Below are 21,609 nucleotides of genomic sequence, written 5' to 3'. Positions count from 1 at the left end.
ACAGGTTTGAATTTCCTCATCAATAAATGTAAACATTTAGTAAGGGCATTCACTGACTGAAGAATGAGAAATGAATAGTGTTCATACAAGACCCCATATGAAATTATTATACGTTGGTCGAAATCTTCACAAACTGAGACGAGGTTTAAATTAAAGTTTCAAATCAATATCCTAAAACCACAAATGCATCGCTTTTTCTTTAAAGACTTAAACTTACCAGGGCTGAAGAGGACGATGGCTTTCAGGTAGGCATATTCATAACCATCAAGACTTAGCTTAACCATACTGTTGCAAAATTCTTGAAGCTTGAAAATATGGTCCATCACTAGCTTCACTCTTTCTGACGACAACTTATCTACAAATGAAAAAATTCAAAACATTCATAAACAGTGTTTTCCCTCTTTGCACGAGCTGAGCGATACTCCTTTGCATGCCTTTGTTTTACCTGAAGTCAGAATGACATCCATTGATTCAGCTATGGAATATGGCAGAATATAAAGAGCATTTTTAACTTGTTATTCAATGATAACATCTCAAAATAATGCCCTGCAGAACTGGAGCTGTTTCCAAATTTTTAATGAGGTAGCTAATCACAAGGCAGTCAGAGCCATGAAATTCTCATAAAAGACACACAGGCAGATTTTACACTCAAGGAAATCTGAGAGAGAAGCACACGCATTGGGTGCTCTCTTAATGACAGGCTCCATTGCAACTGGTACATGCCAAAATGATAAGTTTCCAAATAATTTGCAATTTTAGTACCTAAGCTCCATTTCATGGGCGCTAAAATTGATACATTAGGTTAAATAAACAAAATAGGTAAAGTGGCTATTTGTTAAAATAACCAGGCATAAAAAAGCAAACACAAAGTATCCCAACTGACAACAACATTCTGTCAAATCATTTGTACTGGCTGCACTGCAATATAAGTATTTTACCTTGCTGAAGGCTACCATGAAGGTGGTTAACAAATGCAGTTAATATGGTTGCCACGTTCATTACTTGTGCACACTGGGCTAGGCCGAGTGCAAACAGTTCATTCCAGCAGGATTTCACCAAAGATATACTGTTTTCTGTCCTGTTCAGGGAAAATAGATATTTTGTTAATACAACCATATAGGGTAGTTATAACACCAAAAAAAATTAAATTTTTATCTATTAAGTAACTAGGAGGAAACAAGCAGGTTATTTCTGGTCTCATTTAAGCAATTCAGGCTAAATTCTCCACAAAGACATTGTTTCGATATCCGCAGCACATTATGTGCATAGACCACTTGTGTACTGATTAGACTTTTTCTGTCTGGCTAACCAAGCTTGCCTTTGCTACCAGGGCACTATACATTCTACTTTCGTTAGTCAGTGATGTAGATTAGCTGAATAGAACACATCATTCCTTGAACAGTTAACGTATGCACAACAATATAAAATATTACAATATCCTTTATAAAACTATGTACAGTCTGGCTATAATTTATTTATATTAGGTATTTGATGAATTGCTTAGGTATTGCTTTTTCTGGTGAATTGTATCGTTTTCCTCCTATATAATTCTCCTCACCAAAAACATTCTTTCCTATAAACTCATCATTTTGTTATTTGCATCTGCAGTCCTGCATGGTTTTGCAATACTATCTTCTCCTTTTAATTTGTGTTGTATTGCTTTGTTTTTATCCACTATGGCCCATCTACCTTAACTGTTTTTGATTACCCCTCATTGGTCTGGAAAACAAAATGTGCGTTTCTTCACTATTTTAGGTTTTTTGTATTCTAACTACAAGAACAATTGTCTACTGATTACTGGCATTAGCTAGCTGTATGCAGTCTTTGATTACTCGGTTTGTTCTCACAACTAGCCCAAATGCTCTGGGATTGTAGAAGTGTATCCTATATTACACATATTTTCAGAATAAACCTGTACACCATTATGTAACATGATCTAGATAGCATTATTTTGTGAAGACTTTTTCTAAGAATTAGAGTAAGTAGTTACACCCCCGTAAATTCCATTTCTATATATTCGGAATGGCAATTTACCATCACAAAGGCAAATCAATTTCTCTCTCCCAATACATCCATAGTTCCAATTACAGTTGCAGCATGCTTGGCACAAGGTTTAGTAGTTTATATGAACAGTATCAGTATGTAGCAGTTTATACGGACAGTATCAGTGTTTAGTAGTTTATACGAACAGTATATGTTGAGTTTTAGCACTGGCTAACACAGGTAGCATTTTTTGACGCATTAGTTCCACATCTTTATCCAGTCCCAGCCACCAATATTAGTTACTTTAGTCATGCAATGATTCAAATGCTCCCGATAACTCCATTCCAAAAAGCCCGCTCTCAGTTTTTTGGGTGAACTCATTTCTTTTCTCTAATAATGCACGAATGGGGACCTGGGGTGCAACAGACAGGACCAAACCTCAAAGAGTGTCAATCAGGGCCTAATGAAAGGGACACAAAAAAACTATGCAGAAACTCAGAGATATCAACAATGGCGGAATGACGCCACAATATGGACTGGTGCAAAGCAGCAGATAAAGTCATTTAAGAAACTGTTTCAACAAATTTACTCAAATTTGGCAGTCAGGGTGTTGTAAAGGACATTGGAAAATGAAGAGTTATGCATAAGAGAGCAACCATGGAAACATAAAAAAACGCACTGTAAGTTGAAATAAAGAGGCAGACTGTATTAGATTGTTCTGTTTAAGTAGAGAATTGATACACTTTCCAAAGCTAATCGGAGTATTTGATTAGAAGATTAAATGATAGAGCCATACATATTCCAAAATCGTACATTTTGGGTAACTTTTGCATGGATATCTAGATGTAACCCCGGTATATTTTGTTGTTTTTACAACTGTATGCAACCTACATGGCTGCAATGAAATCACGCATAATCGATAACATATAGATACATAATACTATACTGTTCACTTTTTCTGAGTTCTCTTTTTGCTGGCCTGTATCTGCTCAAGTCACAATAATCGTTGGGCAACCCCACTATAACCATCTTGCTATTTACTGTAGCACCTCATTTTGTTTCAAAGCATCTTTCCATTCTGTATACATTATGTCTTTTGCATCATCCAATCCAATGGTTGTTTTCTCATTTTCTTAATCTTGATCTCTTGACCGTTGACAATCAATCGACTGAGTAAATAATCACAGGCACCAGACCAGACTGCACCTTGTACAGGCTGCAGATGCAGGCCATGCATGCCACAAAAATGTCTTGTGTCTAACGTTATTTTATTTTTCAATACATTTAGATAATTATTTCTTTCAAAATCAAGCAATACCTGTTGCATAATTTCCTTTATAACATATTGATATTTTCGCAGTTGTGTGGAGAAGATTTATGACTGACTGTGGAAAGGTCACTTTCAACAGCCAGTCATTGACTTAGAGGAAACCTGCAAGCCCTGATCGCCAAAGGTGGGCAGTGACCACCACCGTCACTTTTGTTATCACCAGAGGAGCATTAGCGAGACTGAAAGGGAGCACAGCAAACTGAAAATGCTCCTTGCCTACCTTGAAACGCAAACAATGTCTGTGGGAATGCAGGACGGCTATATGAAAATACGTGTTCGGCAGGTCTAAGGACACAATCTAGTCGCCCGGGTGCAGACTAAACAGGATCTGGGTTAATGCAAAAAAAAATAATAATAAAAAACCGGGTGTAGCCATGCCGAAAGATATGTGGTACCCATCTGTCAGACGTGAGGGATCACCATCCTGTAAAGAAGTGCTAAATCCTGTCCCCCACAGGATGGGTAGGTGCCACTAATGGCAAACTAAAGTGGGTTTGTGGCTTCGTTTGCAGGGAAAGGAGGATGGGAGGACAGATGTCCCTGCGGACCTGCATACTGCCTATTAGACCTATGCACATGGCCTCGAAGTGACTGGGTAACAGATTTACTTGGTCTGGTAGGTCTTTGCCTACACGCCAGAGACCTGGATTAGCCACTGAACTGATGCAGAAATTGCTTGGCAGAGGTAAACATAGCCAGGGAGTGTGCCATGGCTCTACTCTTTAAAGTGCTCCAAGGTATAATCTGCCTTTTCTTTGAAAAGGCGAGTGCCGTCAAAAGACATATCCATGTGAAATAAATGTATAAAACTGAAAAACCTAGCTGATAGCATCTGTGTGTGTTGGCAGAGCACAACACTGGTATCAAGCGCCCATCCCAGACAATCAGAAGGGACTAGGCCAGCGAGGATCACATTTTTGGCGGTGTCTTGTCCGTCACATATTGTCTGGCAAAGGAGAACATAGGTTTGCCAAACTCCACAATCCTCTTGGAATCCTGATCCGGCGGAGTGGCGGGAATTGAAGTGGAATCCTCCTTACTGGTTGGAGGAGCTTGGCTTCCTGCCTACTTACCTGCGTGCAGAACAGGGCATTGACTAAGTGCCAGTGAAGGCAACAGTGAAGGCCTCAATAAAGGGGAGCAAGGGCTCAGACACTGTAGGCCTAGGCTGCAGAACTTTAATAAGGACGTCTGTTTTGGTGCATTGACGTCAGTTACTTTTCGTAACTTTCCAAAGCAGAAGCGCAGAGCCACAAAGTACACTGACTACTGTTGTGGAAAACTAGGGCCCTGAAAGGGAAGTACCCTGTCCCTAGAAATCTGTTCGCATAACGGGGAGGATGGGTGGGTGTGTGGGTCAGTCAGAATCTGTGTCTCTACCAGAGAAGGCTTTACCAAAGGTAAGTAACTTGCTCATTTGATAGAGACTTCTAGCCACAGATTCCTTACCTTAAAATAGATACCCAGGCAATACCTCCCTGGAGGTGGATATGTGGACCAATTTCACATGAGGAAGCTTTGCGGGATCAAACCAGCAAAATGCCCATCCCTACGGATCTGACTGTAAAGACAGTAATGTTTGGTAAACGTGTGCAATGAGGCCTACATTGCTGCCTGACAGATATCCAGAACAGTGAAGGAAACTGGGCATCTCTTGCATTAACCCCCCACTTTTTTCCATCCGTTGTAGATCTCACCTGAGCCAGCGCATGCGCTGCGAGACATTTAGTAAGTGGGTTTTGAAAGTGCTACCACACGCTTTTGCTGGCCTCAAGCTTGCGGTTACGCATGCGTGCACGCGCGTAGCCGCCATCTGCCTTTCTGTTATGCCTCATTAATCCTTACAACGCGTAAATCATGCTCCTCCTCCCCCTTGCTATCTGCTCTCACTACCCTCTCCCTTCTCGTCAGCTTCATGGCAGCGCGTGAATCATGCTCCTCCACCCCCTTGCTGTCTGCTATCACTACCCCCCTTCCTTCTCCCCCTCCCTCCTAGTCAGCTACATGGCAGACTTCACTGTAAAAAAAATGAAACCATGTGCTATTTCCCCAAAGACAGCCTCGACCACAAGTTAGACTATTTATTAAATTGCATCTCCTTTTCGCATTTCCCTCTTTTGCTTTTAAGTACTACAAACATCCTTTCATGTTTTTAAAACTTCACCCATATGTGAAACTTTATTGACGCCACATTTGACTCTCCTAACGCTGTTACTAATATTCAGGAGGACCAAACCACAAACATTTCAGTACCCTTATAATTGTAGTGCCATGACATGATTTGCATATGGCCATGTCTGAACTGGGCTGGCAGAGTGGGCTAAAGAACGGTGATGGATTAAACCCAGATCTGTTGATTGGGTGTGAGTGTTTGATTGGTTCAGATGCTCCGTCCATCACCACCCCCTTTTGTACCGCTTTGTTCGCCATAAGTTGGCAGGGTATGCTCAGACGTGAGTCCCTTGCTCACTTTGCCACTGGATTCAAGCAAGCTGGGCTGAAGACGGCTGAAATGCCAGAAACCAGTCCACGGAAGCTTGTTTCCGGTCCAGAGAAGGCATGGCTTGGCAGTTCGGGCTGGACTGTTCCCATGAGGCACAGGGTCAGACTGATTTGCATATGGCCATGTCTGAACTGGGGTGGCAGAGTGGGCTAAAGAACGGTGATGGATTAAACCCAGATCTGTTGACTGGGTGTGAGTGTTTGATTGGTTCAGATGCTCCGTCCATCACCACCCCCTTTTGTACCGTTCTCCTGGTAGATCTTCTGCCATGAGATAAATCTTTTGAGGAATGTCCCACTTCCAAATGGTCTGAGCAAGATGTGACAGTTGGAGAGAGTGTCACCCCCCAACCCCTGTTTTTGTACATAGTACATTGCTGTGGATGTATGACGTTACAACGCATACTTTTACAACGCCTACCTTTACATCGCAAGTTTTACAATGCATACCATTACAATGCATAATGCTTTTGGGCGCTGGATAGTGAATAGTTTAATTTACTATTCCAACTCCAGTCCCCGTGGATAGTAGGGAAGGTGTTGGATAGTACATTAAACCTATTCCCTATCCTAGAGCGCCCCCCAGCGCTATGCGTTGTAATGGTTTGCGTTGTAAAAGTTGCGTTGTAGTGGTAGTTCGTTGTAAAAGTTTCGTTGTAAAGGCTGTATACCCATTGCTGTCATGTTGTCTGTGTGAATCAAGACAGCTTTGCCTTTGCGGTTGGTCTGAAAAGCTTTGAGAGCTAGGAAAATTGCTAGCAATTCTAGGTGATTGATATGTAGGTGCTTCAGCTCCTGACTTCACAGACTTTGAATGGTTAGAGTCTGGAGATGTGCTCCCTAACCTATTAGTGATGCGTCTGCTGTTAAGATAGTCTGTGGAATCTGGTCGATGAATGGTCGCCCTTAGGACAAGTTCTGTGGATTCCACCAATGCAGAGAACGATGGGTGCAGCTGCCCACCAATACTAGATCCTTCAGATGTCCCTGTGACTGATTCCACTGATGAGCTAATCACTCTTGAAGGGGACGCATATGAAGTCTTGCATGTGGTACTATTGTGATGCAGGACACCATCATTAATAGCAATTTCATGAAAACTCGTGCAGGAAGTGATTGGTTGGCTTGGAATTGGGAGATCAGAGTTTGAAGATTGTGCATTCTAGTCGCAGTTGGGAATGCTAGAGCTTTGTGAGAATCTACGGTAGCCCCCAAGTATGTTTGAGACATGGAGGGCTGCAGATGCGATTTCATGAGATTGACTGTGATACCCAGAATGTGTAACAGTTGTACAGTAATTTGTGTGTGCTGCAGACACATTTGTTGAGAGCTGGCTTTGATGAGCCAGTTGTCCAAATACGGGAAGACATGTATGTTTTGTCTCCCGAGATGAGCTGTGACTACTGCCAGACATTTGGTGAAGACTCTGGGAGCAGTGGTGATTCTGAAAGGCAGCACTTTGTACTGGTAGTGACGGCCCGCTACCACAAACCTTAGGTATTTGCGATGAGCAGGCTGGATTGGGATATGAAAGTATGCATCCTTTAAGTTCAGAGTGGACATAAATTCGCCTTGTTGCAGTAATGGAAGCACTTGTAGAGTGACCATATGGAAGTGGTCGGATTGAATGTAGAGATTTAAGTCTCTGCGGTCCAAAATGGGTCTGAGTGAGCAGTCCTTTTTGGGTATTAAAAAATAAAGGGAATTGACGCGTGTGCCCTGGTATTTTAATGGGACTGACTCTATTGCTCCTTTTTCTAGAAGAGATTGAACCTCTTTGTTAAATAGGCGAAGTTGTTCTGAAGGCATTCTTGGAGGAATGTTTGAAGGGTTGTTGCTGAACCCCAGGCAGTAACTAGATTGGATATAATTTGTAATACCCATTGGTCTGAGGTGATGGTATTCCAAACTGGGAGAAATTGAGTTAGACGTCCCCCGACAGGAGTGGAATGAGCTGGGGTTATTGTCAAAATGTCACTGTCTGGTATTTGCAGGGAAAGTACGTGGTGAGTGGCCTCTACCTCCTCCCGTTACATTCTTTCCTCTAAATCCACCTCTGAAATAACCTCTTGATGAGGGCGATTGACTGTTGCCCTTGTAAGAGGAAGAGGGATTTTTCGAATGACACTGTTTTGGAGCCAGCCCTACAATAGGAGTGACAAAAGGAACCTCTACGTGCAGAGGCCCCCATAGACTTAGCGACTTCTGTATCTTTTTTCATTTTTTCCAGCAAGGTGTTAACTGCTGGACCAAAGAGGTGTTCCTTATCGAATGGTTGGTTAAGAATAGAGGCTTGCACCTCAGGCTTAAAACCTGAACCTCTCAACCAAGCATGTCTGTGCAGAATTACACTGGTGTTTACTGCTCTGGCTGCTGTGTCTGCTACGTCTAAGGCACATCTAATTGAAGTATTAGTAATGAGCTTGCCTTCGTGAATGAGATCATTAGCCTTAGATTTGAGCTCATCAGGTAAAAATTGCATGAGCTTCTCTGGCTCTATCGTAAGGAGCTAATAAGGCTTGAGTATTAGCAATGCACCATTGATTGGCTGCCTGTGATGCCACTCTTTTGCCTTGGCAGTTCGGGCTGGACTGTTCCCATGAGGCACAGAGTCAAGACTGATTTGCATATGGCCAAGTCTAAACTGGGGTGGCATGGTGAGCAAAAGAATGATGGATTTAACCCAGATCTCTTGATTGGGGTGATTGTTTTGATTTGTTCTGCATTCCGTTCATCAATTGTGTGTCTTTTGCTTTCTCGCCCTAAGAACTCCGGGTATGCCCAGACGTGGGTGCCGGGCTCACTGTGCCACTGGATTCAAGCTATTCTGGCTGATGAGGGGTGAAACCCTGTAAGAAAGTGGCTCTGTATATACTGGACCAAAGTAAGGTACAGTGTGCACAGAGTCCATACTCCCCAGAGGTTTGGCAGAGGCTAAAGTCAGATATAATCTTACTCTCTAAAGTGGTAGCTTGGTCGAGCAGTAAGGCAGTATCAGAGGACAGTGTAAAGCATTTGTTGTACACACTCAGTCAGCAAATGGTCTCACACACTCAAGAACTGAACTCTAAGCCAATTGTTTTGTATCAAAATATATAGTTGTTTTATTTTAGAACCAACAAGGTATCAAAATATACTTTCACAGAATTAGTTACTTTAGTTAAATACTTTTCAAATAGGCAATAGACTTTTTGATTACAATAGTTACAGTTGCTGCAATAGGCAACACAATTTCAAACACAATGCAACATTGAGCTCAATGGGAATTTCTAGTTAAATGCAATTAGTTACTTTACAGATTACTTTTCTAACCACAGGACTGGATCCTAGATTCAGTCCTGGGACAACTCCTGTAAACAGTTAAGTAAAAGCGTTTTGGTTACAGTAGTGATTTTTAAGGAATAATATTGTATTTTAAAAGTTGACAAACTTTTTCACATAGAATCACCAATGTTATCTTATGGGAGGAAATTCACATAGCAGGTAAGTAATGTCATTGTTACTTTTTCTTACTCAGTGTTGGATCCTGGATCCAGCACTGGTGTATTTCCTGTAAACAATTGAAAGAATGCGTGTAAGTCATACAGGCGATTTTTAAGGAATATTTGTAGTTTTTGAAACTCGACACTTCAAAACTTTTCTGGTGAAAACCAATCAATGGATTCCTATGGAAGTAAATTCAAGTTACTGGTAAGTACGGTTAAAATTACTTTTCAGGGTCAGTGCTGGGCTAAAAGATGCAGCACTGGGGTATCTCCTGATAACAGGTGAGTAAATCAGAATTTGTTGTTCGGCTGATTTTAGATGAATATTTTAAAGTTTCAAAACTCCACACTTAGAAGAATTTCCAAGTGAAACCAGTCAATGTTACCCTATGGAAGAAAAGTGAATTATCGGGTTTTGGGTAAGTACTCGACTGGCAGAGTTAAGGTTCTGGGCATAGACTCAGGGGTCTTCCTGGGTCATGTAGGTACAGTTGGTACACCCTCAAAGGAACAGGGGCAGCCGGGTGCAGAGATAGTTATGCCCAATGTTATCCTACGGGAGGCAGGGGGCTTCGGTTGGTGGCTGCTGGCAAGCAGGCCAAGCGGCTGTGGGAGTTGGGCTCCTGGTCACTTGCTCAGGTCAAATGGGGAAGTAGATTAGGACAAAGGTTGCACTGCCAGGGGCACTCAGGCAGCTGGATGCAGGGTGCTTTTGAGCCGTTGGGCGCTCAATGTTATTTAATGGAAGACTGGAAGATGAACAAAGGCTGCAGGTTCTGGGACGAAGATTCTTCTGGAGCGACCAACACTTCGAGGGGTAAGTTGGGATCTTGGAGGATAGGTAAGCACCCCGGAGTTGGGCACAGGGGGCCATGGGGCACCGGGTGCAGGGTTGTCTTTTGACGTCGGGAAATCTTACCCTCTGCTGGTCGTGGTTGGAAGGGTCCCTGGTTGTGAGGCTGTGGGCCCCGTCTGGGTCATCGAAGAGGGTCCTTGGGCACTGAATTTTAGGTCATAATCGCCGGGGGGCGAAGTCCTCAGGGTCTTTGTCCACTCGGGCACAGGCCGGGCTCGGCGGGTGCAGAGTGGGCTGGATTTGCGGTTCCTGGCTGGCACCAGGGGTGTTGCTTATTGAGCAGAACCACTGCTCATGGGAGTCCCAGTTTTGTAGTTGAGCAAGGCAGGCAGGTCCTCTGGTGTTTTCAAGGTTGCTTTCCGCAGGAGATGCCGGGGTTTAGGAGGAGCAGGTTCAAGGATCAACAGGCCGGTAGGGCTGGGGCCAAGTCAGTTGGTGTTGTCCTCTTGTTAGCAGCTGCACGGCAGGTCATCCTACTTCTTGTTCTTCTTTCTTGATTTCAAATCGGGATCTGAGGAAGGAAGGTTCAGGGTGCCCCTAAATACTAAATTTAGGGGTGTTACAGGTGGGGTAAGTGCAGGGACCAATGGATCCCTGTCCAGGTGTGAGCACACCCCCTATGTTGCTCATCTACTGTGGGAGGGGGGCAGGAGCCTATCTCTGATTGGGCAGGGATCCCCATCCTCAAGATGGCTGGAGCCGGAAGTCGTGCTTTACCTCGCCTCTCCCACCTGAGGGGTAGGGTTGGCAGAGGCTGGCACACCCCCTTTTCTCACTTAGGGTTTCCCGCCTGTCTTCCCGCCAGAGTGGGGGTCTGAACCGGTGGTGGCCAGTTGCTGAGTACAGCAAGTGGCCTGGAGAAGCTCACAAAGGCGGCATGCCTTTGAAGTTTCCCCTGCCCAGCCTGGGGGAGGAGACCTAGCAACTCGCCCAGTATGTGCATTGTTGCAGACCCAGGAGAGCGTATGGCTCTCTACCCAGGGGTCCAGCAACATGTCTGCTGTGTGGCAGCCTAGGCAGCCTCATAGACAAGACGTTGATTGTAGGTTAGGTTTCAGGAGGCATCCCTAAGATGCCCTCTGTAGTGCATTTTACATTAAATCCCACACTGGCATCAGGGTGGGTTTAATGTGCTGAGAAGTTTGATATCAAACTTGTCAGTCTTCAGTGTAGCCATTATGGTGCTGTGGAGTTCGTGATGTCAACCTCCCAGCACCATATACTCTTAATGGCATCACTGCACTTACAGTGCCCAGGAATGACCCTGGGTACTGTAGGGGCACAGGGCTTATGCACCTGTGCCCACACTACTGGCATAGGGCACCCGGCTAGAGGGGCGACTGATATATGCCAGGGCAGTGGGTTTGTGGGCATGGCACACACGGATGTGTGCCATGTCAACTCTTTGTTTAGTTCTGTACCAGGACACTCAGCCTGCAAGGGCAGTGTGTGTGGGTGTGTCAGGGCCCTTAAGGGTGGCACAATAAGTGCTGCAGCCCTTAGGGGTCTTCTCTGGTCACAATGCCCTGGGTACCCTATGGTACCATTTACCAGGGGCTGACGTGGCCAGAGATGCCAATTGGTTTTAGTTTCAACACAGTTTTAGGGAAGAAACACAGGCCCATGGCACCTGATTGGCAGGTGCCCAGGGCACACTCAGTCAAAGCACATCCGCAATTCAGCAAAAAGTGGGGGCATGCCATGCAAGAAAGATGGCACTTTCTCACAAACCCTGAAACCAGTCCTAGGATGTTGTTTCCGGTCCAGGGAGGACCTGGCTTGGCAGTTCCGGCTGGACTATTCCCATGAGGCACAGGGTCAAGACTGATTTGTATATGGCCAGGTCTCAACTGGGGTGGCACGGCGAGCAAAAGAATGATGGACTTAACCCAGATCTCTTGACGGGGTGGGGGGTGAATGTTTTGATTTGTTCTGCATTCCGTCCATCAATTGTGTGTCTTTTACTCTTTTGCCTGAAGCATCAATTAACTTGGACTCCTTATCAGGAGGAGGGGCTTCACCTGTGGTCTGTGAGTTAACTCTCTTGCGTGCATTGGAAACGACAAGACAGTGTAAAGGCAACTGACCTTTGATGTAAAAAATGTCAGTAGGTGCAGGTTTATACTTTTTGTCTGCTCTAGGTGTGATTATTCTTGCCCTTACATGATCTTAAAAAAATCTTCTGCATGCTTAAGTATCCCCTTTAGCATGGGTAGTATGTGAGTGGATCTTTGAGTGGTACTAAGGGTTTCAAATAAAAAATCGTCCTCTAAGTTTTCTTTATATAACTCCACTCCGTGATAATGAGCAGCTCTATTAAGAAGCTCAATATATCCTATATTGTCGTCCGGTGGTGAGGGTTTAGACGGATATAAATACGGGTCATTATCAGTATTATCATCAGTATCATAGTGTTCCCATGGGTCAGGTTCTGTTATCCCAACCTGATTATCCTACCCCCTGTGTCAGGTGATGGTGGTGAGTTTGCAGGTGAAATAAGCAAATTTGGGTCAATGGGTGGAGGAGATGGAATGTAGGGTGGGGAAGGGTTAATGCCCCCATTTTTCCTCTTCAAAGGTATGTGGTCATCTTCCAGAAGGCTCATTTTCCTTTTTTCAGGTAATTGGCAGTGATATGTCCAGTATCTGGATTTATTTCCAGCTCTTTGTGTTTTGGGTCTGAAGATGGAACGTCGGACCGAAGTTCTTTAGAAAGAGTCTTTTCTTTATTTGCAGTTTTCGGCATCAAGAGTTTTGGCTCCAAAGATTTCGGCTTGGGTAAAGATGGAACCAGTACGAGGACATGTTTCGATTGCGTCGCACAAGTTTTCGGTTCGGCACAGAAACTTTCGGTTCGGTGCTGTTATTGGGCTAACTCAAGCCCAAACCTGAAGGTTTTCCTTTATGTTTTGGCACCGGGCCTTAAGGTGGGGTGCTCGAAACCTTTAGTCGGAGCCGACCATGGCCCAAGGGCAGAGGAGGGACCGGAGCCTTTTTTTGGATTAAGTGGTATGGAAACAAAGTCTCTGTACTCACGATACGGTGATCTGGTCTTCGACATCGGAGTCAACTTCAGCCACGGCGATTTGTTAGTCCTCAACTTCGGGCACCAGCTTCCGGCACGTTGGATTCCTCTTGATCGGAATCCTCTCCGAAAAGATCGACTGTGGATCTGTTTTGCTGATGCATTTCATGACTTCGAGCCTGACAGTCACGGAGCGTCTTCTTCGATCGAAAAGATCGGCACGTGTCGCAGTCCTTCTCGTTGTGTTCCCGAGACAGACCGAAGTTGCACACTTTGTGCAAGTTGGTGCGCGAAAACTTAGCGAGACACCCAGGACATAACTTAAATGGAGTCCGTTCCATCGACTGCTATGAAGCCTGACGCAGGTAGGACAGACGGCCCTCCACAAGTCTTTCCGATTGAAGGTCTTTGACTTGAAATGATACACGGAGAATGGGAAACGCATTCGAGAAACAATACCATCGAGGGTAGTGGATTGTGTACAGAGGGGAACTCAAGAAACGGTGGCGGAAGAAAAAATCTAACAATGGAGTTGATGCCCATGTGAACTATCACCGAAAGGAGGAGTCACCGGCCTCGTGACTGGAAAGGCTTCTTTGGAAGAAAAACAAACTGCAAACAGCCGGACCTAAAACAAGATGGCGATCTATGCACAGCAAGTGATCTACAGCTCACATGCCTCGGTGGAATTAGGAATTCTGGGACAGGGTGATGTCCACTTCCCACAGGAAATGGTCATCTATGAGGTCTAGTGACTCCAGCGGTAAGTAGCCTATTGGCTACTACCCTTAACTCCCATTAACACCCCTGAATTGAGTATTTAGGTGGCCGACACCAGAAAATCATATTCAACTTCCGGGAACCGAGGTAAAAAGAAGGACCGAAGAAAGCGTGGACTGAAGACCAGCACCATAGATTGGCACAAAATCCTGCCAGGCTGCTTGCACTTCACCAAACACAGGACACCCTCCTCAAAACCCTTGGAGAACTGCCCAATACCTCAACAACCGGGAAAGTGCTCCCTTGGAGTAGAGGAGCTGCTCCCCTGCAACTGCAGGCACCACAAAGCATCTCCGATTCACCGTGTTGCTAGCCATCGGGAACATTGCAGGAGCCGCATGGCAGGAGAAGGTTAATATGCTCAAGGAGGTCAGATCAGTCTCATTACCAAGTTGGGAGAAGCCAGAACCACCAAGAGCCGCCCAGCTCGATACCCTGGTTACCGGAGAAGTTGCAGCAGCCAAGGCTTGTCTGTGGTCCAGCCCAGACTCCAACAGCACAAAGCAAGACCTACTATCGAGGGACGTCATGATCCACCAGGACAGCACAGAGTGGACCTGCATCCCTGTTTCCCATCTTCACCAAGACGCAGAGTGAGCCTCTGAATGACCCTGACCAGACGCCTCAAAGCAACCACTCTCCCCAGCCAGAGTCAAAGGAAGGCAACAGTGACAACATGGTCCTGAGACCCTCAGGAGCTGAGCCCACCCTTAGGTTTTGTCAGCCTGGTCTCCCAGTCACAGCCAGCAGCCTCTTTCTGCAGGAACCGAGAACAGCAAAAGTATACAGCGAAACAGCCTCGCTGTACAAAGCCCCACTGCACACGAGCACCCACCCCCCCAGCCTGAGTTCCCGTGGACCGACTGTCTCTCTGCCTGCCCAAGACCTTCAAGACTTGATTCCTTTCCCCGCTCATTCTACTGGACTGGTCCTTCGAGTCCCTGCTTGCAGCCTTTTTTAACAAGTACCGTTCCCCATTGACTTACATTGGACACCCGACCCAGAGCCGACCGAGGTGACCTGTAGGTGCTGCCTTGGACCTTGCCCATACTTACACCGGAAAACAGCCTTGTAAGTCATTGACAAGCGACCGAATGCAGTATATCCTCCCTCCCCAGCATAACATTACCACTTTAAAGATATAATACAGTGCCTTTTCTAAGTCTTGAAAAATCACTAACTCGAAAAGTACTTGATTAGGATTGTGTCTAAAATCAAATGTAAAAAAAAAATCGGTTTTATTCTCATAAATTGGTGTTGGATTTCTATTGTGTGTGTGTGTTTCACTTACCGACTCTGTGTGTGCAATAAATGCTTGACACTCTCCTCTGATAAGCTTAAACTGCTTACCCACACTAACACAAAAGATAGCATTTGGGATTATTATTATAACCCCTGTAAACTGGTAAGGGTCGACTCGAATCTGCACTGTGCATCACTTTTTGGTGCACTATAAAGAGAGCCAGCTTCCTACAGCGAGCTAACACAGAGGTTGCAGCTTGGTGGAATGAGCATGCAAACCCTCAGGGGGTTGCATCTTGGCAAATGCATAGCAAATTTTCATGCATAGCACGATCCATCGGTAGATGGTCAGCTTTTCCATGGCCTATTCTTTCTTCACTTCGACATACCCCACGAAGAGTTGATCGTCTAGCAGGAACTGTTTTGTACGCTCTTTTTGGATCCAGATGCTATAGCTGAGCCTCTTCCTTGGAGGGATGAGTAATGTAAAAAGTAGGCACTGTGATGGTCTGGCCCACGTGAAACAGAGTGACCACTTTCTGAAGAAAGGAAGCTCTTGTACGAAGCACTGGTTTGTCTGGGTAAAGGTCAAGATAAGAAAACTTGGATGACCAGGCCTGAAGCTCACTGACCATCCGGGCAGATATCACCACAAAAAAGGCAGTCTTGATGGTAAGGATCCAGAGTGGACAATTGTGCAGATGCTCAAAGGGAGCACATATAAGGTAGGTGATGAGGAGATTGAGATCCCACTGGGCCATAATGATGGGAGGGAAAATATTTTGCAAACCTTAAAAAAACCTATGTACAATAGTAGATTGGAAAAGGAAAGGTTGGCAAGGCAACCGAAGATCAGCAGAAATTCCTTAACAGTGCCCATAGCAGAGCTCTGTTGGGCAAGGGAAAGAGCAAACAGGGGAACTTGAGAAAGGAGGGCAGAAAGGGGATCACCATGCCACAAATGTAGCCCAACAAAAGCCTAAACAGTCTTGGTAGAGGGATGCCTAGCTGCTAAGATAACGTTACAGACTTCGGGTAGAAGGTCTATAGCTGTCAACTGTCGGCGCTCAAAGTCCACGCAAGAAGACGGAGCGTTGACAGGATCGGGCAGAGAACCCTCCCCCTGCTGCTGGACCGATGACCATGCTCAACAGCTCAGGATACCAGACTCTCTGTAACCAGTCCAGAGCCCAAGATGACTTGGGCCCGGTCATTCCTGATCTTCTTGAGAACCTGGGTAGGAGTTGTATTGGCAGAAAGATGTACAGGAGGCCTCCACCTCTCCTAAGTGGCTGGCCCATCCCAGGAGTGACATCTGTCACCACTGTGAGATCTGGTTTGGGAAGAGAAAGGGGCCTGCCGCTGACCCAATTGCAGTTCATAGGCCACCACTGCAGGTCCTTTGCAATTCCCTCCGATATCTGGGCCATCTCGGAGAGATTTCCCTGATGCTTTTCCCACTGGAAGTTCAGGCCCCGCTGCAGAGCCCGCATATGCCGACAGGCATGTGTCACAAGCAGAATGCAGAAGGCTATGAGTTCCAACAGCCTCCGAGTCGGTCTCACTGAAATCCAGGATAAAGGCTGAAACAGGCAGGCACCCCTGGTCTCTGCAAAAAAGCTGCAACCACCCTCATCACCTTGGTGAACATCCAAGGAGTGCTAGTAAGGCCAAAAGGAAGCACAGTGAACTGAAAATGCTTGTGGCCCATTGTAAACCGCAGGTAGCACCTGTGGGAAAACAGGATGGGAATGTGAAAATAGCATCATGCAAGTCCAACGCTACCATCCAGAATCCCGGGCACAGGGTAAACAGGACCTGAGCCAGAGTGAGCATCTTGAATTTCTCCTTCTTGAGGAAGAAATTGAAAGAGCATAGGTCGAGGATAGCATGAAGGCCTCTAACCTTCTTGGGCCCCAGACAGTAGTGAGAACACCCAACACTACCTACTTCTGGTGCTGGCACGCTCTCTGGCTCCTGTGATCAGAAGAGCAGTTACATCCTGGCAGAGAAGAGATAGGTGGTCCTCCATCAGCTTGTCGTAAGTGGGTGGCATGGGGGGAGGGGTACTCTCAAATGGGAGGGAGCAGCCTCTTCAGACAATCTGATAACTATATCTGTCCAATGTTATGGACTGCCAGAGGGGCAGGTAATGGGGAATCCTGCCACCAACTGGGTGCCCATGATGAAATGTGGGCAGATTAGAAGGGTTTGGAGGCTGCGGCTGCAAGAGGATGGCGGACTGACCTGACTGCTGGGAACCAGACCCATGTGAGGTGCCTGGACAGGCAAAGACTTGTTTTCCTGCTCCCTCCTTGGCCGTGAAAGGCAGATTGAGGATTACGAGGGGCAATAGAAAGGCCCAAGGACCTGGCTGCAGCCCTGCTGTCCTTAAAGCGCTCCAGCACCGCATCTGCCTGGTCTCCGAAGAGACAGAGCCATCAAAGGGCATTTCCATCAGTGAGGACTGGACATTCCTAAAAAAGCCAGGCCTCAACCAGGTTTAGCGTCGCAGGGCATGGTCAACGAAACTGCTCTGCCTAGTGAGTCCATTGTGTCAAATCCACAACGGTGGTGGAACTTCGCTGCATCTCATCCATTGGCAACAGCCTGTGAGAGCACAACCCGGGCCTCCTCCGGGACCATTTTCAGGACCTGTACAACCGAATACCACAGCGTGCAGAAATAGCAGCCCAAAACACATGTGGTGTTCACAGACCACAGTGCCGGGCTGGTGGAAGAAAACATGTTCTTTCCAAGATTCTCAAGCCTTGGATTCTCTGTCTGGGGGTGTGGTAGGGAATGTGCCAGGACTTAGGTGGGACATGGAGGCTTGGATCACCAAGCTCTCCGTGGAAGGGTGTAGAGTGAGGAAAGTTGGGTCCCCAGGCACGGGCGTGGGTAATCGTGCTGTTCACAGGAACCCCTGTGTTGGGCTTGGACCATGTCCCAAGCATGACCTCATCAAGTGCTCATTGAAAGGGAGAAGCGGTTCTGAATGGGACACTTCTGGCTGAAGTACTTCTGTTGCAACATTAGTTTTGACCGCCACTAAGGGCAAGCTAAGGTCCAGGACCTCAGCTCCCTCCTCTGTAGCCACGGTAGAGGGGAAAAAGCATGCGAGTATCTGGAGAAGTATCCAAGTCCACTGGCTTCACCCAGATCCTCAGCCTAGTCAGTTGTTCCTCATAAGACTGGTATTCCCGAGAGTCCAGCGATCCCTCCCAATCCACCCAGAATCCTAGCCCATAAGAATAGGCATTAGGCTCTGGCCCAGAAGGCATGGCTCCAGTCGATGCTCCTCCGGCTCAGTGTCCGAGTCAAGGATGTGAATGGGGATGGCGCTGGGAGTGTCGGGCCCGGGATTGGTGCCGTGGAAGTTTGAGGTGTCATGACTGGCACTGATCTGGATCCATCTGTGGATCCTTGGGGCCTGACTGGCGCCGTAGTCGCCGGTGTGGACCCAGTTGGGACCCCTCCCGAAGTTAAGGGCTCCGAAGTCTAGCGAGAGAGAATGAGCTGCCCAAAGATAAGGTGCATGGCCTCATAAAATTCATGCAATTGGGGGGAGGGGTCACTCCGGCTCTCGGAAACTCAGGGAGATCGGAGTAGACCCTTCGGCTGACGGATGAGGCAACGTTGAAGCACACTTCAACTGTTTCATTGTGTGGGACTTGGAGATACCCGAATGGCTTGATGACTTTGAATGCGACGACTATCTTGGGCTATGCGACTGCTCCCGTCCTCTTGACAGTGAACACTGCTTGCTCACTCCGCCATCAACTTGAGGAATCGCTCCCTCAAGGCTTTCAGATGCATGGCATGGCATTTGAGGCAGGTCATACTGGTCGTGGTCCCGCTAAAAGCATCAAAGACTTTCAAGGTGCGGGTCTGTCACAGACATCTGTCGGTTACAGCCAGCCATCCTCACAGACATCTCTGTCCCACAAGGAGGTAAACACCTGAAAAAAATAGACAAAACATTGAAAAAACCTAGTGGCTAAGAGGTAGCTCTTCCTGGATCTGCACTGGCTGGCACGGAAAGAAGGGGTACTGCTCATGAAAAATTTCTGGGTTCAGTCTGACGCCTGGGGAATATTCTAAGGCAAGTAATCTGCGGCTAGAAGTCTCAATCTGATACATTACTTTGTGCGGAACTGTGACTGACAACTGCATGGTGTGAAACATCTTGTTTTAGGAAGGGACATTGTTCCCCAGCACACTGAATTTTCTTTAGAAGTCATCAAAAGGCCAATGAAGTTGAAGCAGAACTGTGGATCCATGTTGGAAGGCGTGGAAAGAAAGGAACTGACATCAGCACGCAGGAGTGGAGCTTATATGAGGCTCCGCTCTGTCACTTGAAGGGCAGCATGGAGCTGCACTGCACCACCTAGCAGCATGAAGGAGCATTGCTGGAGAAAAGTTGCCAGATCCGGTGGGGCCCCTGGCGCTTATTCAAAGGTGAGGTGAGGAAAATGCTGTTAGAAGTGTCCATCAGAAAAATGATTCTCTAAATTTATTGTAAATGTAAGTGACAATCTATGAATTGGTTTTAAAAAAATAAATAGTTTTTTTTTTTGTGGCCTAAAGTCTGCAAATTGCAATCTTTTCTGGTGAACCAGAGTATTTATTGCATGTCAGACTAAAGTTAAGTGAAGGAAGAGGAGTGCAAGTTGTAATATACGTTTTGGAACCAATTAACCAAACTACAATTTTTTTCCGGCTAAATAATATTTTTCTAAAGTAAAATTCTTGTAGATTTGCCAATTACCTCACTATACTATAAGAAGTTAATACGGAAACTTTAGTGAAAAAAATGTGAATCAGGAGTTTGCGGCTGTTTAAAAAAAAAAAAAATCTATACAATTTGTCCAACACCAGAAATCAATTTTTTCTCAAGAATTTAAACGCCCAAAATACCGCTAAGGATATATACTCTATGAGCAATTATTTATTTCACTTTCACTCACACTTCTTGACACATGAGTAGTTTCAACTTCTTTACCTTGCTTTTTTGGTCTCAGGACTGCACCTTCCCACTGACACTAGCATTAGAGTTGGCTAGTCACACATGAGGATATCCAGGCACTTAGTAGGGCGAGGGCCCAAGAAGGTGGAAGGATGGAATCATGCCTGTTTTTTTTCTGGAGGTGCCAAGTCTTGAGCTGGATGTCGTTCCAGGTTATTGGCTGAGATAATTGTGAAGGAGCTTCCCCGACATCTGGTCTTCTCAATGCAAGAAGTGTATGCGGTAGCCTAGGAGGCCGACAAAGGGTTTGGTGGGTTGAGATATGCTGGTCCAATTTTATGGAGGGCATTGTAGGCATACGTGAGAAGCTTGAATTTGCCGCTTTCCTGGACTGGGAGCTAGTGGAGTGTGTTGAGGTGCAGTGATTTGTGGGATGTTCAAGATGAGTCTGGGGGTGGCGTTCTCGGTGGTTTGGAGGTGGCATAGGACACAGGAAGAGATTCCAGCATAGAGGGCGGTTCTGTAGTAGCATGTTTGTGATTAGAGCATGGAAAACTGTCTAGTGTTCATCTGGATCAATTTGAGAATTTTGCGTAGCATTCGCAGGATGAGGAGACGGCGTTGATGTGTTTATTCATGGGGAGGTTAGTGTGTAGGATGATCCTGAGGCTCTTTGCATGATTAGTAAGTAGGGTGGGCCCAGTTAGGGAGGCGATCATGAGGCATCCCGGGGGAGTGGTTGTTTAAAAAAAACTTGACTTCGGTTATGTCCGAGTTGAGCTTCTCCTTTTTGGAAGCTCTGTATATTTCGGATTTACCCAATAACTGTTGCCACACATTAAGCTTCCGATTTGGAATTACATGGGATGGCTACTCGAAATGGTTCTCTTTATACCTTTTTAGCAATATACATATTTCATGTATTAGCATGAATATACATGCTCTGTAGGTTGAATATTAAACCTAATTTTTGGAAGCAATAATCACAGACATTTAACTAACGGCGAGTTATGCTCGCACTCATGTACAATTGCCTATTTCTAGAAGGCCGCCATTGTTTTTCGCGTGGTGTAAGTCCTTTACCTTCCTGATATTCTCACTGGATATGACTTTGCGCGTTACTTAATAGTTTGATTCTTGGCCTGATAACCATTTTTGGAGTGATTTATGCAGACGGGAAGCTAGAGGTGAGACACTTGGCGTTTCCTCCTTTTTCATTCAAATTATGCTCATGCATAGTTGTCTATCTTAAGATGGCCACCACTGTTTTTTGAGTGGTGTAAGTCCTTCTTTACTTTCGTGATAGTTTCACAGGAAATGACCATGCGCATACGGTGCGCTATTTAATCGCTTGATTTTTAGCCCGATAACCTTCTCCGGAGTGATTTATGCGAATGAGAAGCTAGAGGTAAGAAACTTGCCGTTTGTTTCCCATTTT

General features: G+C 45.8%; 1 protein-coding gene across 1 annotated transcript in view; it reads right to left on the bottom strand.

Moving 5' to 3' along the window:
• NR2C1 (nuclear receptor subfamily 2 group C member 1) overlaps positions 1–21,609 on the bottom strand; it is a 424,839-nt gene that overhangs the window by 100,148 nt on the left and 303,082 nt on the right. The window contains exons 12-13 of the mRNA XM_078648543.1: positions 939–1,078; positions 218–355 (exon numbers count right to left, since the gene is read on the bottom strand). Of these exons, the coding sequence (XP_078504669.1) occupies positions 218–355; positions 939–1,078 (278 nt within the window). The remainder of the gene's footprint in view (positions 1–217; positions 356–938; positions 1,079–21,609) is intronic.

This window comes from Lissotriton helveticus, chromosome 1_1 (genome assembly GCF_964261635.1).
Source record: "Lissotriton helveticus chromosome 1_1, aLisHel1.1, whole genome shotgun sequence".
NCBI lineage: Eukaryota > Metazoa > Chordata > Amphibia > Caudata > Salamandridae > Lissotriton > Lissotriton helveticus.
This window is presented reverse-complemented; position numbering and strand designations above follow the sequence as displayed.